The sequence below is a fragment of the Carassius auratus genome, unplaced genomic scaffold (assembly GCF_003368295.1).
Source record: "Carassius auratus strain Wakin unplaced genomic scaffold, ASM336829v1 scaf_tig00022011, whole genome shotgun sequence".
NCBI lineage: Eukaryota > Metazoa > Chordata > Actinopteri > Cypriniformes > Cyprinidae > Carassius > Carassius auratus.
Window position 1 is genome coordinate 13872 of NW_020525151.1, and position 16720 is coordinate 30591.

Genomic DNA, 16720 nt, shown 5'->3' on the forward strand with positions numbered 1-16720 from the left:
CTGCCCTCTTCTGGTTGTATTGGATATTAAGGAACAGCAGTTTACAATTTATTCTGTCACTGATTCACTACTAAGGGAAGGTCACGAATACACAATTATTTTATTACTTTCAGTATGAAGCATTTTCATTTCAACTTCATTCAATCGAAAACAAAATGTGCTACTTAGGGAAAAATAAACACCGAACAGAGCACTATTCACACAAAATGTTAATTACCAACATCGAACACAACGCAGGCAGCAGCATTTGAGTTTCAGTTTCAAGCTTTTAAGCTTATAATGCAAAGCAAACACATAGCATAGGAGATAAATGTAATATTTACATATATTAGTATTCATGTATGTAGTATAGTTTTATACATCTGATAAGATCAAGGGTACTAAAATCGGTCTAACAGTGATACATTCATTACTCTTCTGATTTCAAATGTAAATACTGATGAGGTAAATAACGTCAAGTTGAGGTTTTACTTTGACTTTTAAGTGCGTTTTTACTTTAGAATTAAAAACAACACTTTATGATTTGATGTTACTGATTGGGTACTTGAAGCTTATTGGTTGAGTTGTGGGGGTAAAAAAAAAAAAACTTTCAGCACTCCAGCAATTTCTTAAATGCCTTCTTGAAACTATCGTCGAAGAAAGCGTAAAGGAACGGATTAAGACACGAGTTGGCATAACTCAGTCCGGTGATGAAATAAGAAATTCCTATAACCAGAGGGGTGGTGGGCAAGTCTGAGGTGAGGGCGACCACTGTGCTCAGGTGAAAGGGTGTCCAACAGAACAAGCAAACGGCAAGCACGACGAAGACCATCATTGTGACTCGTTTCTTGGCTTTGTCCAGAGCCTTTCCATTTGAGTTGATCTGCGTGCGTCTCAGCTTATAGAGCAACACGCTATAGAGGATGCAAATGGTCGAAACCGGGATGACAAAACCGAGGACCAGCGTGTAGATCCGACTGGCTTTGAACCAGAAACTCTCAGGGCTTGGGAAACTCAAAACGCAGCTCTTCCTGCTCTCCGCGTCGTCGGGACTCACATAGACACCGGCGAAAACGGTGAAGGGCATCACGATGAGAATGACCACAGCCCAGACGCTCAGGCTGACCGTCTTGGCTGACCTGTAGGTCCGGTGGGGCATCCGTGTGGAGCGCAGCGTGGACCCCACGACCAGATAGCGGTCCAGACTCATCACCGTCAAGAAGAAGATGCTGGAGAAGATGTTATAGTGGTCTATGGACAGAATCACTTTGCATAAAATCTCTCCAAACGGCCAGTAGTTTAACAGGTGCTCGGCTATGTTAATGGGCAACACCAACGTGAAAAGGTCGTCGGCGATTGCCAAATTCAAAATGAATAAGTTGGTGACGGTTTTCATTTTAGGCGCCTTCAAGATCACATAAATGACAGCGGTGTTGCCAGTGAGTCCCACGGCGCAGATTATTGAGTACATAACTGGTATCCAAATGTAGAAGTCAGGGTAGAGCATCCAGGTTGGAGACGTGCAGTTGGTTTGGTTGTAGTCCGGACTGGTCATGTTGCATAAAGATTGGATTGTTTTATTATCCATTGTGTGTTTGAATTCCATTAAAACATAATCTTTAAAAAGTAGAGTAAAAGTTTGTTAGATAAGATAAACTACATGCAGCACTTCTTTTTTCAAAATGTGTCTTTATCGCACCCATTCGTCCAATTATTCTAGCTTACCTATTTAGTTAAAGTTGGTTGTTTATTAAAACGTTTAAAACACAAACGATTTCTGAAAAAAATATGTATCATTTCACAAAGTTGAAAATTAATTGGAATCAATCTATAAGTAAAAACGTTGAGAATTAGTCACCTTACCTGACAGATCAAGACATACAACATCTTCTGCTGGTCTGCTCTATTGGTATTCAATGGACACAATGTGGTGAAAGGCAATGCGCAGCGCTTTTACGCGCTCGATTTTACGCACGCATGATGTAAGACAGTCCCTCCACCAGTCTCTCATATCATTTTAATCTTGCATTTTCCAACAGGATACACTAAGTCTCATAAAGTGCCATTTATCCACTTAGTCTTATAAAACAAATGACTGGATTGCTGTAGAATGAATATGGTTTAAAAAAAAAAAGTAAATACCAATCAGAACCTAAGTAAATAAATATAATAAAATTATTGAAAATGAATATATGAATATAAATTAATAGAAGTTAAATATAATAATATAAAATGATAGGCTAAATAAATCAAAACACATCCAAGTGGTCAAAGTGGATTTGAGCTGTTTCGTTCAGACATGCAAAAGTAAAAAAAATAAGTACTGACCCCTACTTTTGATCAATTTGTAGGCATTAGTTGAAGAGAAGTATAGTGATGTAACTGGATAGTTCAAATACTAGGATGCCTGCAGACTTTTTCCTATCGGAGTTGAAATGTGAGTGTGTTCAGGCCTTATTTTAAGGCTATTTTTAACAAATGTATTGCCATAGTGATTTGCAAGTCATCTTTTTCTCTCTCTTTTACAACCCTCTTATGTGGATGACCACACACTTTCATTTAAATATATTGTTCTCTAACATCAACATGTAACTCTATTAGTGCTTTAATCTTTAGGATATTATGTAGAAACCTGCTTATATAAATGAACATAGTTTAATTTTTCATTATTGTATACATTTTTGCATTGCTATTATTACTTTAATATGAGATAATGCATTATTCTCTAATTCTGCATTTAGTACTGCTTAATATATAATTAAATGTATATATTATATATGCGAGGCATACAACAGTCTATTTAAAGCAAAATGAGAAACAAGGAAGGTCTGTGTAGAGTTCATTTTAGACTGTTTAAAACAAAGTAACTAGTATGTCAACCATCCCTGCTCACATCAGTGTTTGAAAAATATATTCGCAATTGTCAAGGTAAGGTTTCTGTGGCTGCTACAAATATTTTAAAATAATACCTTCTTCCTGTATTCATGTACAAGGCTTTCAGAAATCTCTTATGCCTAATGTATAGTAGACCACGTTCAGTAAGAAGAGTCATTTTCAAGTTCAATCTATAAAATTAAGTAAAAGCACTTCGATTCAGCTTTCACGCAGTAAATCAGAGGCCATAATGTTCTCCCTGAGTGGATGCATATATGTTCTGATTTATCCATGAAAAATGATCAATAAAGGTAACACTTAAAAAAAAGATTAGTAATGTGATAGTGACACAAGCCACAGAAAGTCTCTGTATTAAAAACGAATAAATAAATAAAAAACATTAAATTGTAAATTAATAGGAATAAACAGGAGTAAAACGGATGCCAGACACAATGAGCATTTTGAACTTTTATGATAAGGCCAAAAAAGAAATAGAGTCTGATGATCGATGGACTAGGAAAGGTTGTCAATGTGGAAAACAGATTGTCATGATTCATATCTTGAAGATTGATTTGACTTAGAAATGGGCGTGGGTGCTCGGTGGAAGGGAAAGGGTATATTTCACCATTTTAAAGCTTGAGTTATTAAGTTCTTTTATTCAAACTATGGAAACTATAGCTATTTTTCAAAAGAGTTTGGGTGGTTAGTGTAGATTATTCTGTGTAATGGGAAATCCTTTCACATTAAAACAAATAAACTGTGACACAAATGTGTTCCAATGTGCAATTAATCAAAACCAAGAATCTGGATACAGTAATCAAGACATAACAGACATTTATTCAACACTGCAGGGCATTTACAGTGTCAAGCAGTGTTAGCAGCTGTTTAAAACTAAGAAAATGTTAAATGCTTATGCAAGACAGTTTGTTTCTGTTATCTGTTTCTGTTATTTTTTGTTATCTGTCAACAAAACTATACTATTTACTATATAATAATGTCTTTCCCTCTCTCTCTCTCTCTCTCTCTCTCTCTCTCTCTATATATATATATATATATATATATATATATTTAACCTGTAATTTAGATATTCTGGATAGTTTTTTAATACCAAGCTTAGCACTGATCATTAAAAGAACAGTAGACACAAAAAGGAAAATTCTATAATTTACTTACCCTTTTTTCTTCAGCAGAACACACAAACGTCGTAAAGAAAGTCATACAGGTTTAGAACGACATGAGGGTGAGTAAATGATGACAACATTTTCATTTTTTAGGTGAATTATCGCTTTAACTTGTGGTCCTTAATTGAAAGCTGCATTGCAGACAGAACAAACAGAAAAAGCTTCCAACTCATCTCAACACAAAGGTTCCTGAACAGCATCAGCTGGTCACAAACCACACTGTCTGTAATTCAATAGGACAGAAGAAGGATATCATATAGAAATCATATAGAAGTGTCTAGGAGGAGTAAATCAGATGAGAGACTATTAAACACAAATCAAAACTCTTCTCACTCACACCACAGAGAATATCACTTCTATATAGAGCACAGTCATTACAAGCATTTTGGTTCAGTCCTCACTGAGGAGAGATGGAGAGAAAATAAGAGACGGTGAGGTGGGTGACATGTTGTGTTATGTTCTATTACACAGTACTCCTGATGCTTTGTTTATATATATATATATATATATATATATATATATATATATATATATATATATATATATATATATATATATATATATATATAAATGTATATAGATGTATATATTGTAGTTAAAGTGCATATGTCTTTATTTCAAAGCAAAGAGCTTTTTAGTGTCCTTGATGCCAATTTTCAATCAGTCAAACAATTTTGGTAACACAGAATGTAAGTAAAATGTTGTGCTTTTTAGGGTCTGTACAACTTCAACAAAAGGCTGATCAATGCATGCAAGACTTTAACACGGGACTCAATGATCATTTCACTAGATAAGACCCTTATTCCTAAAGACTGAAGACAGAACATCTTGGATGACACGGTGGGTGAGTAAATTATCAGGAAATAATCCTTTAAGCTGTACAGATGTCACATGTACAATTAATAGATTCAGACTATAAAAGCAAGATGTAGATTCAAACCAATTTGGTCACTCAGAAACTACCAGAGGAGCCAAAGGGATGGATGGATGAATACATTTTAGAAGATTTTTACTGAGTTATAATCCTTAAATATGAAATAGAACATTATTATTGGCCACATTAGTAACATTCCATAGTGTTTTTTATATGTTTTCATTAAAAATGTAATATCTAAGCATTTTCTTCATTATTTTACATCTTTATAGCTCTATAAAACTGGAACTCCAGGGACTAAAATGTTTTTTTAAATTGTTGATGCTTTCTTTTCCAGTCGTGTTCACTGGCCCTTGATGGCCCAAGCTTTTTGCAAATCTTTTTTTTTCAAGATTTCTTCTCTTATTTCAGGGATGATTTATCAAATAAAGCTCTTTGAGGCTTTTTCTTTTCTTTTCTTTTTAATTTCTTTCTTCTTTTTTTTTTTTGCAAACTCATCTTTCCATCCTGTGGGGTTTGAAATCATTTCCAGCCAATATAAAAAAAAAAAACTGTGTTCGCACCTCTTTGCTAATGCACAAATGAGAAGTGCTGAGCCAATTTTCAGTAATGGCAGGAAGTGATTGCATTAAAATGTTCTCTCTCTTATTTTCTCCTTATTTCTTTAACAGCAGTGGTCTGTACTCTCGCTCTATGAACAGGCCTCATGGATTTACAACAGTGGTGCCTCAATAGCACATTTATTAGGTGCAGATGTTTTTCAGCAGGTGTAGGGTTCACTGATGTATTGAAAGTGTCTACGCATTATTATGTGGACATGTTAGTTTTACACTTGGGTGCCTGTGTGTGTTTACGGTTTAGGCTATTGAGGATTAATTTTCACATTTTGAGTGTTATTACAGAGTGCACTGGACCATAACTTTCAGGGCAGAATTTGGTTTAGGGGTGCACTCACTTTTGCCCATTGCCATTGTCCAGAAAATATATTGCTATAAGCAATCTTAAATCATAAGGCCTCTTGTTCAGTAATCATTTCTGATTAACAGCCCATACTGATTAAACAAACTTATGTGTTTAATAATGTTTGCAAACACCTTATTTTCCTTTAATGAACTCCCTGCAGTGAAAAATGTATTGGCTGAAAAGATTTATTTAACATAATTAATTATTATAATTAAACACTTTATTTCTAATTTATTTTATCTTTGTGTTTCATTTCATTTTATTTATATGCTTTGCTTTCTGTTTTCTGTATACTGCAATATTTTAACCTGACAAATGTATCTAAATAAGGATCAAATATAATGTGAAAAAAGGGAGATTAGATTAACTGAGCATTTTGAAGAATTTTCTCTTATGATGTAACCTTTTCATGGTAAAGATTCTCTTTGAATGTATCACATGATTTGTCAGTAAGCTATAAAGTCCTAAATAATACAAGCTAATAATAACAAGAATAGACAATAAATAAAAAATATAATATGGTAATAAAATATAGAGAAAATATCAATAGACAGAATTGTGAATGTGCACATGTACATATTGCTCAGGTGGAATATGGCCTGGGGAGAAAAGCTTTTCTTGTGTCTCTCTGATTTGGTGCTCAGTGCTCTGTATCGCCGTAGAGGAAGTGTGCTGGGTGTGAGAGGTCCATAGCGATTTTTACCTTTTTTTTACTCTGGAGGTATAAATATATTTGAGGTTAGGCAGGGGGCACCAATAATCCTCTCAAGAGTCCTGACTGTTCGTTCTAGTCTCCAGATGTCTGATTTGGTAGCTGAGTCAAATCAAACCGTTATATATGAATACAGGACAGACTCATTGACAGCCAAGTAGAACTGTGTGAGCAGCTCATGTGGCAGGTCAAACTTCCTCAGCTGGCGAAAGAAATACAGCCTATGCTGGGCTATTTTACAATATCAAACAACGTGAATGTCCCACTTCAAGTCCTGTGAGATGGTGATGGTCCACAAAAGCATCTCCACTGTTTTGAGCGTGTTGAGCTCAATATAAATGACAACATAACAGATGAAAATGGCTGAATGCAAATGCTTTCACACAAACAGAATGATGAACAATTTTTCTGATGGAGGATAATGTTTAAAATTGAGAGTGATAGGACAATAAGATCTCTGTGAGGAATCTAAAGTTGCTTATGATGTTTGTATGCATGAACAAAGATGTTAATCTTCTCTCTGTAGCGCGAAACCTCCAAAAGCACTTTCAGAGTGATTGCAGTCACAAGGGTCCTGCTCTGCCCTGGAATTCACATTCTAATGAACACAACTGTAGCCATTAATTTTCCGAGATGACAGACAGTGTTTAGCATGTTCTTTGCATAATGAATGTGATCTTGAAAAGTTCTTGGCCTCTGAACTAATGAAGAGAAATACTGCCATTCAGTATGTTGCCTGGGGAACAAGCTCAGCTCACAACACTCTTATTGATGACCAAAAATAAAGACTGGGAACTAATAGAGAAGATTCTTCCTTCCTAATCCCTAATGCAATTGCATGTGTGGTTAACATCTTCTCAGCAAACACAGATGTTTTCTGTCCACAAGGATCAAAACTGTTCTGTCTTGTTGTTTGGATTCTGTTGTTGTATATTTCAAGCTGGCAGAGGCAATAGACTGCTCTGCCAGCATTCAGGGGACAAAGGAAGCAGAGATACCTCTAAACAGAATGTGAACAATGACTGAGGATGACACTAGACAAATCATTGGACAAATAACACAGACACACTCTGTCACAGGAAAATTCCAGACTGTGGATAAGTTGAAAGGCATCTCGTGGAAGAGGAATTAAATATGAGGAAGAGAATAAAAGTTCAGTCTAATGAGGACACAGTGTTTTCCCCTCTCTCAATATTGAAAGGTTTTAAAAGAAGAGGCGCTCGTGTGAAACTGATGTTGCTCAGGTCAATACAAAAAAGATACTGGCTTTACCAAAGTTCATGCCAAAACATGAAGGAAATTCAAACAAACACATAAATACTTGCTCAAGTTGTAACCTGATTTGCAAGCTCTTTGACAGACTTTCAGGGACGTTTTCACTTCTCCAGCAGGGGGCAGATTATTAATAAAACAGAGTCTCGCTTATCAAGAGGTGGCGCTAGAGAGCCATGTTCAGCTTCACACCGTTTAAACAGTTATTTTAGTATCATTTAGATGCTATTATAGTTTTTATTAATATTTTGACTTTTAGATTTTCAGTTTACATTTTTATTTTAGCCAAATTTAGTAATTTTGCTGTTTTAACATATTTATTATATTTTTTAATGTCTATTTAGTTTTTAATTTCAGTTTTCGTTTCTGTTTTTGTTAAACAAAAAAGAAAATACAAAATCTTGCTTTGGAAACTTGAAATAAAATAAAATAAATATTTTTTTTTTTTTTCGGTTAAAGTTTTTTTTTTTAAGTAACGAAAAGTATTATTATTATTATTTTTATAGAATTAGTTGTAGTAGCCTAAACTAACCCAGAAATAATCTTCCAGTAAGCTTTTTAACACACTTTGTAGAGAACCACAAAGTGCACAAATTTGGAAAAGTGAAAGGAGAATCTTTCTGCTTCTAGGTATGTCAACTTGACATAATCATGCAAATGCACTAGAACAGCTGATAGTCTAGCAAAGTCAATGGAAATGTTCATACACTTACTGAGAAGCAATACATTACTTGTATCATTATAAGCCATTTTATTAAATTAAATGACATTTAATAAAAAAAAGATACTGCAAATTAGAAAGTACAAACTGTACAGCAGAACCAATTGACTTGCACCCTAGATAATGTGATTCAGTGATGTCACTGAAGCATTGCTCAGCTGGACCAAACACTCATTAACCTCATGGGAAAGGGACAGAGCTCACAGCTTTTATTGAGCAGTAAGAGATACACATGACCTCAGCAAACTGTGTCTGTAAGGTTAAAGTAATGTCAGGTCAAAGAAGAATCTTACATCGAGAGGTCGCATGCCACATAAATGTGAGTTCAGTGTGTTCAGGTCAGTATTCAAGCCAGTATTTTTGGACCACTATGTCGTCTCCTTTATTTTATGCACACACACACACACACACACACACACACACACACACACACACACACATATATATATATATATATATATATATATATATATATATATATATGCATGTGCATATATATTTAGCTTACATTTATGATATTTGCATTACACAGTTCAGTCATGTATTTTTCATGTTGCTGGGCAACAGTCTGGTCAGGTATGTGGGAGAGATGTAAAACAATTGTCTCTGCAAATATTTTTTTTTTTATCAAACACACACATATCCAGTGTGATACAATTGCATATTTAACACAATATAAACACTTCTCTCATTATATTTGGCCCTACCTTGGTTATAGTGAATTTAAAAATATTTACATGAATTTATTTGGTCATCATACGTGTGTAGATGTGTGAAGCACAGTGAATTATGTCTGGCTCTGCGGTTCTGTCGCTGCGTGTTGTGATGAAATGTCATCCACGCACCAAAGATTCCGCTGGGATTGTATCAAGAGAGATTATGCGATGTCACAAAACACTAAAGGACAGAGCGTTTCCCTCAAATACATCAAGCATTATTCATTTTTCAATATTTAATCTTCTCTCATTAAATCTGTGAGGAATGTCAACGGCATCCATTGTGCAGACAAAAGAAAGAATGACCACAGACCGATGCGTTGCTTATCTCAGTTCGGCAGTACAGTTGATAGGCTTTCAGGTCTTTTTGTGGTGTCTTTATGGCACAGGAGTCATTCACAGGCCCTGCTGTCTACACGCCTGAGGCAGTTCCTCTTCACTCACTGCTTTTCCTACTTTTCCCTTCTCCCTCACTCCCGATTCCAGGAGCATATGTCACTTGGAAGTGCTCTGCTAATTAGAGGGCTCTTTTGTCAGAGCGTTTCTCTTTTCTCTGCTCTTGTTGTTAATGGTATTGTCACTGGAGTATCTGTGGGAGTCCTGCCGTCCCGACAGAAGGTTTTTATTGGACTCTTAATGAGTTTACCTCGGGTGGTCTCCTCTGCAAATCTGCACCTCTCATTCTCTGCCCAGAGTGAGCAGAGCCAGATTTCAGCCATCAGGGCCTCTTATCTCTTCAGTTCAGGGTGTTTAAATGTGTGTATCTCTGTGTGTGCCCTGCGCAGGGAGACAGGGAAGCGCTTTATCTCAGGAATATGAGCTTTATACAAGCTCAACCCCATTGTTTTGACAGTGCAGCGCAGAGCACACAAAAATGTGAGTGTGAGGTGGGCTGTTAACAGCGCTGACTTGATTTCTCGCTCTCTTGGGAAAGTGGCACGTGTGCCATGTCACAACTAGTAAATATGAAGTGACCCTCAGTGACACTGTCCTGGCATTCTCTAGGGTCATATCTCCTACAGCACCTGCTCTCTGAAAGAAAGAGATCAACAAAGGTCACAAGTCATGACCCTTGTGTATAAAACACCTCTGTGGGTCAGAGGTCAAACATTGACCGGTGTGGCTGTCCCAAAGTGACTCCGATTCACTGTGCCCAATTCATAACGCAACCTGGAAGCATTTACTTCCTTGGTGTGCTGACGGGACAGACATTGAATGTGACAGTAAAGACATTTATAATGTTAAAAAGATTTCTAATTCAAATAATAATATTTCTGTCCTGTAAAAATCATATAAATTAAAACATCTTGAATCTATCAAAATCTATCACAGTTTTCACAAAAAAATATTATGCAGCACAACTGCACCACTTTGCACCAAATCAGCATATTAGTATTATTTCTGAAGGATCGTGGAACACAGAAGACTGGAATAATGGCTGCTGAATTATTTTTTTCCACCATAGGAATAAATAACATTTTAAAATATATTAAAATAGTAATAATATTTATTTATTTATTTATTGAACACAATTAAGTCTTTTAAGCCTTGAAGATGCACTATAAAAAGTTGCACTCATATTTAGCATACTTCTAGTTAGATCAAAATAAATTAGAAACTATAAAAATTAAATCAAACAAATCAAAATGTATAAATATAACAAAATCATATTAATTTAAACATATTAATATAAAGTTAATGTGAAATCAATTTAAAATATAAAGTATAAATAATCTAAATAAACTTAAAAAGAGAAGAAAAAGTAATAACAGAATACATGTAAAAACCCCCAATATTTTACAGACTGATAAATGTAAATGTATAATTGCCTCAACCTTTTGTAATTAGCCTACCCAGTGATTACTTTAAAAGCACAATTATCTGAAAAGTTGCAGATGGCGAATGAGTATGGATATTTGAATAGGAATTTCCAAACCAGCCAGTCAGCTGTGCATGCTCACAATATCCACCAATTTAGTCTTTGTAGTGCTGGGGAAAGCTGTTTCACCACCCCTCCCCCCACCCTTCTGATGTATGTACTTTCTATACTATTTAGTTTATTTGCATACAGATGTCTAGTCAGCCCCACTTTGGGTCTGAAAGGGAGGGAGGGATGCACTCCTGGCAACGAGGCAAGAGTTGCTGACTGGCCCATAATTTCCAAGCATACTTCATAGGACCATGGGTACTGTGCTCCGATCACTGGGCACAGGTGGCATCTTAATTACCATGGATATTTTTTGTGAGAAAGGGTGAGGGCCATTTGCATGGGATCACTAATTGAGCAGACCCTCTCAAAATACCATTAGCACCACTTGGATCATTAAATTTAAGGGCCTGATGACACAGAATTACATAATAGCCAACATTTAAATAGAGCAACTTTTAGGGGATTGCTGTACTCAGATATAAGTGTGGCCGTCATATATGGGTCAAGGTCACCAATCTAGACTTTTGTGTCCAGAATATGAATAATTAGTGAAGGGAATTGTGAGGCTTAGGAACAGGTGGAGACTCGGGATGAGGGTTCAGTAGTGAGAAAGAAAGAGAGAGAGCAGGAGGGATGGTGTGAAAAGAGCTTGTCTCCTGTTCTTTCAGCTACTTTTGTCTAATTCTCTCACTGAGACAAGAAAACCTATACTTTAGGACAGCTGCTAAGCTGATTTTCCCAGAGATTAGCTGCATATCTGTTGTGTCAAAGAACTCAAACTGAACACAAAACGCAGCCCGTTGTTTTTGACTTGTAAGTAGTGAGCAAAGTTTACTGGAGCCTGAAAGTTCTTCTTTTAAGGTTTTAGTTCACAAGAAATCAAAGGCCTTTGTTTTTTCACAATATAACAAAATTGCACAGCAAGAAAAAACAGACGTACAATGTAGGATCACAATTGGCAAGTTTATATAAGTAATGTATAAGTTTTATATTTTCTGGCCAGGCAAATCTGTTTTTAAATTATTTTTTGCTGTTTTTATTTATATATTATATTATATTATATTATATTATATTATATTATATTATATTATATTATATTATATTATATTATATTATATTATATTTATTATATTTATTATATTATATTATACTTTTATTTCTAAACTTTCATTAAAACTAAAAATACTTTAAATAATTATTTGTATATAAATAAATAGATGCATAGTGTATTTCATTTACACTTCAAGGAAGGTTTTTTTAAAATATACACCCACAAAAATAAAGATAGATAAATGCTTAATTTGCCATTTGTTCTGTTGATTTATGTTGTGCAGTGTTTAACATCACAAATATTTCAGTCATAATTTGGTTGCGTTCTTTAATCTAAACTTTAGCTGTTTCTCCTCATAGTCCCTTCCCCCATTTTTTTCTCACAAGATTCTTAAAAAAAGGAGACTAGCTGGGCTTGCCTGATATCACCCTCCAGGGTGACAGCTGTGCCAAAAAGCCCTTCACCACACACACACACACACACACACGCACACACACGCTCACAGCTCATTTAGGAAGCCTGGCTCAGTGGCCTGGAAATCACACTCTAAGCTCCGCCCTAAAGTGTGGTTAGCCATTGTTATTGTAATGGGGCCATGTGCATGTCTATGAAGGAGAATGAGTGGGTTTAGACATTTTCCCTCCCCGTAGACATATTTCACATACAACTACAGAAGTATTTCATTCAGCTCTTCAACATGTTCTATACTAATAAACAGTCATCATCGACCATTATGTATGAGAAGGAACAGTGTAAATAATCAATACTCTCTCAAAGCAAAAGAAAAAAGAGACACCATAAAATCCTTCATCATCAATATTCACTAATATCAAACAATCTACAGTTGAACACATAATTGCCACTGCGACAACACTGGCTCCCACATGCTCATATGTTCATAGGAGACCTTTTCAAATAAACCTCTAAAAGCTTTTCACACTTTCTACAGGCCTGGTGTACAATAAGTGTAAATGCCTTAATAAGCACCCCATGGCCCCCTCCATACATCCCATGGTCCCCTCTCCTTACTCACCATGGCAACATCAAGTTGGTAGTTGGGGGGGGGGTGTGTGGGGGGTTCTCAGCATCATTATCAGTAGGCCCATCTGTCATGGGGGTATCACGTAAATAGGGATACGTGGGCTCCAGCAGCAACCCAGCACATATGCCTTCTCACTGGCCTGACAGAGTTAAGAGTGGGGGAGAATAGAGGCACGCCAGAGTGCACAGATTGAGTTTGAGAAAGAATGAGAAGGCCTGATCTGAGAGCATGAGGTTTCACTGATTGATGGATTGATTGATTAATTATCTGATTTATCGAGTTCATAGACACTAAAAGTGTTTTTAAAGAATAGATTCACAAAACATTTTTTTTTATTTGTTTCCTTTGTAAAGTAACCTTGAAGTCCTCAAAGGCCCTGCACTAAATAAATAAATATTGTATGAATATAAAAATAAACTTTGTATCTACATGTTTAAAATACTATAAATATCATGACTGAGCAGTCTGAGACACTGTAGAAAAGTAGTGGCAAACAATGAGTTTTAATTCTTTGTCTCTTTAGAAAAGTTGTCTCTAATTTCAGGTTGCACTCACTTGCCTTGTTTAAATGTGTTTAAAATATTTATTTTTTGAAGAAGTACAAAAAAATTATTCAGTAAAAAGTTGTAAAGCGCCTGACACTCGAGCGTACAAGACAAGCTTTTGTTTTCATTTTCAGAGGTCATTGTGAGAATGTGAGGGCATACAGGCAGTGAGGCGCGCACTCATTGGCTTGTCGAGAATGAACGAAAACTACCCGCCGCCGCTGATGGTGGAAGCAAACTTCTACGAAATAAGTCCGCCCACCTCTGTCTGGAAGTTTTCTTTAAAGAAAACTTTTCTCTGTAATGAAGTTAAGTAGTTCTGCGGCGTCAAAAGGCGAGGAAATCACCGCAAGGATGAAGCTGTGTAAACTTTTCTGGGTGAGTGCTGGGTTCCTTATTTTTTATAAAGCATTTTGCTCTCGTCAACTTAGGTCTGGTTCGCCGTGGTTTTTGCAATTAATTGGATTTGGTTCATTTTAACTGTAACTTTCACTTTAACTGTCACAATACTTTTTTATTATTGTAATTAAACACGATTGATATAATTATACCGACTGATGATACTGAAGACTGAGTGTATTTATACCGATTGGGACAACTGTTGTTGTTTCCCTTCTTTGTTTACTTTCATTTTGAGTATTAATATAAAACGTTGAATAGAATAGACTTGGATTACGTTTAAACTCTTCAACTATCAACGAACGTATTGACCCATATCACTGTTTTTTATGTATTTAAATGTATTTATTTATTTTTAATTGCGAAATGAAATCCCTGTGCAGACAGTTTTTAAACAAAGGCCACTTTTGTCTGCCCAGAGGGAGCTGTGCTTTAAACTCAGAGACTGTTTGGAGCTTCCTGCGGTATTAAAAAGCTTTGTGTATTTGGGAGCGATCAGTCCATCTGGCTATGGGGGGGATTCCGGGTTGTTTGTGCTTTCTCATTCGCTCAGCTTGCCTCCCATGTAATATTTATACACAGTGATCTGGCCAGTGGGAAAAGACTGGCTTTTAATTCGTATGCTGGGATATGCCAGTCTGTATACGAAACTTTGAGGATCAGGGTGAGCCAAAGTTCCAGCTGAGGTTAAACCGAAGAACCTGGGGTGTCATTAAATATGCAAGCAACTCGTCAAGAGGCTTTTGCTTGCTTCATTACATGAAAAAATAACTTTTTTTGACAGTTTAGTAAAGAGTTCCCCCCCTCTCTTTCAGTATTAAGCAAATGCATTTCCCGTTACTCCTTCATCTTTATACTGCGTATTGTAACCTTTTAAACCTATTATAATCAAGTTATGTTATTATATAGGTTTGCATTTAAAAATTGTACCATTAGTCAAACTTTGCAGCTGCACTGTGCTTGGTTGGTTTACAGCACTGTAAAAATTATTTCAGTAGTAATGTTAACAATATATATTTATATATTCATTTAATTTTTAAGAGAATTAAGAAATTCCCCAAAAGTGAAATTGATGTTCATTACTCAGGTAGAAAAGTGATTTATTCACAATTAAAATCTATTTAACATCATAAAACAATTAAGCCAGCAGTTAAACTTAAAACTTCACTTTTATTCGACATTAAACAGTCTGGAAAACTCGGAATATAATAATAATAATTTAACCGTTTACTTCATCATGTCTAATTCACTATCATTTAATTCAATCATTTTTTCACAAAACTAGGTCACGTTGTTAGGCTTCTAGAAGAAAAAACGCTTTCAACGCTTTTGAAGCAAAGCAAATGTGTCATTGCGCAGAAAAAAAATAGTTCCATATTAAAGAATTGTGTTTTTCAGTGATAGAAATTAATACATTTCTTGTTGATACAACAGTACTTTTAAACATAAAACAAATGCATGTTTTGATGTTCAGATTACTTGATGCATTTTTCGGTAATTTGTTATTTATTAGTTTCTTTTTAATTTAGTGTATTCATCAATAAACTGCGGTATAGTCATATAAATATATATATTTATTTTGTTAAACACCTGCCACTGATAGCGCTCTTGTCCATGGTACTGAAACAGCGCTGTTCTGGTGCTGAACTTTCAGGCGGAGCTCTTGCATCTAAACGTAGAGATTTATGTTTGTATTCCCAAAATAACGAATAATTTATATTAGATTGTAAGTAACATGTCAAAAGGACTTTCTTCTTGCGTGTGAGTGTTTTATATCGGGAGGGTGGGGGTCAATAGCGGCCCACTCTCCATCTTGTGTTGTACATGATTTACTATGATGAGATGTCACGGCGCAGGGTAGAGGAGGGTGGACAATGGGCCTGTGAGCGAAAGGTAAGTCGGTATCTTCGACAAAGCGTGTGAGAAATGATTTTGGCAGCACTGTGCTCACATTATCTGTCGATGAATGGATAATGCGTCTTGCTTACGACAGTGAATAGGTTTCGAACCGTCCCGGCGAATTATTAAGAGGTTTTAACGGTAGCGGCACGAGACTCCTTCTGAAGGGAGTGTACAACACTGAAGTTAACACACACAGCCTACAAAAGAGCAAGAGGCCGCTTGCATCTCCTTGAAAAAACGTCGTTTGCTTATGGTATTTTTTTTGTTTACTAATTCGGATGGTGATGTGGATGAGCAATTCAGTGTTTGGAAAAGGTTTGCTGGTTTGGATTTCAGTTACTATTGAAGCCAAGTGGACGCCGGACTTGTAATCTCTTAAAAAAGAAGTGCCATTTCATCGTGTTTAAGTTACATTTCCTGCACATTTTTGCCTTATTTTTGCGCGTACTAAAAACAATTCTACAATGTGTTTTAAATATCTGTATTTTGTGTTACATCGCGGGTCTATTTTCAAGAAACCCAAGAACTGAAGGGCCTCTCTCGCATCTATAACACAATA

At 35.8% G+C, this 16720-nt stretch overlaps 1 protein-coding gene across 1 annotated transcript; it reads right to left on the bottom strand.

Annotated features, from left to right (window-relative positions):
- Positions 1–589: 589 nt before the first annotated feature.
- Positions 590–10011, bottom strand: LOC113077233 (neuropeptides B/W receptor type 1-like). The gene is made up of 2 exons (XM_026249678.1): positions 9939–10011; positions 590–1596 (listed from the first exon to the last, which is right to left on the bottom strand). Exons 1-2 carry the CDS (start codon positions 10009–10011, stop codon positions 590–592), a joined length of 1080 nt encoding a protein of 359 aa, XP_026105463.1.
- Positions 10012–16720: the final 6709 nt, after the last annotated feature.

Excerpts from the sequence above, each read along its gene's own strand:
- LOC113077233 (XM_026249678.1), bottom strand. The coding sequence starts at position 10,011 with ATGGCTGAAATCTGGCTCTGCTCACTCTGGGCAGAGAATGAGAGGTGC. Across the intron at positions 1,597-9,938 it reads TGCAGAGGAGACCACCCGAG|ATTATGTTTTAATGGAATTC; the intron begins GTAAACTCATTA and ends TACTTTTTAAAG.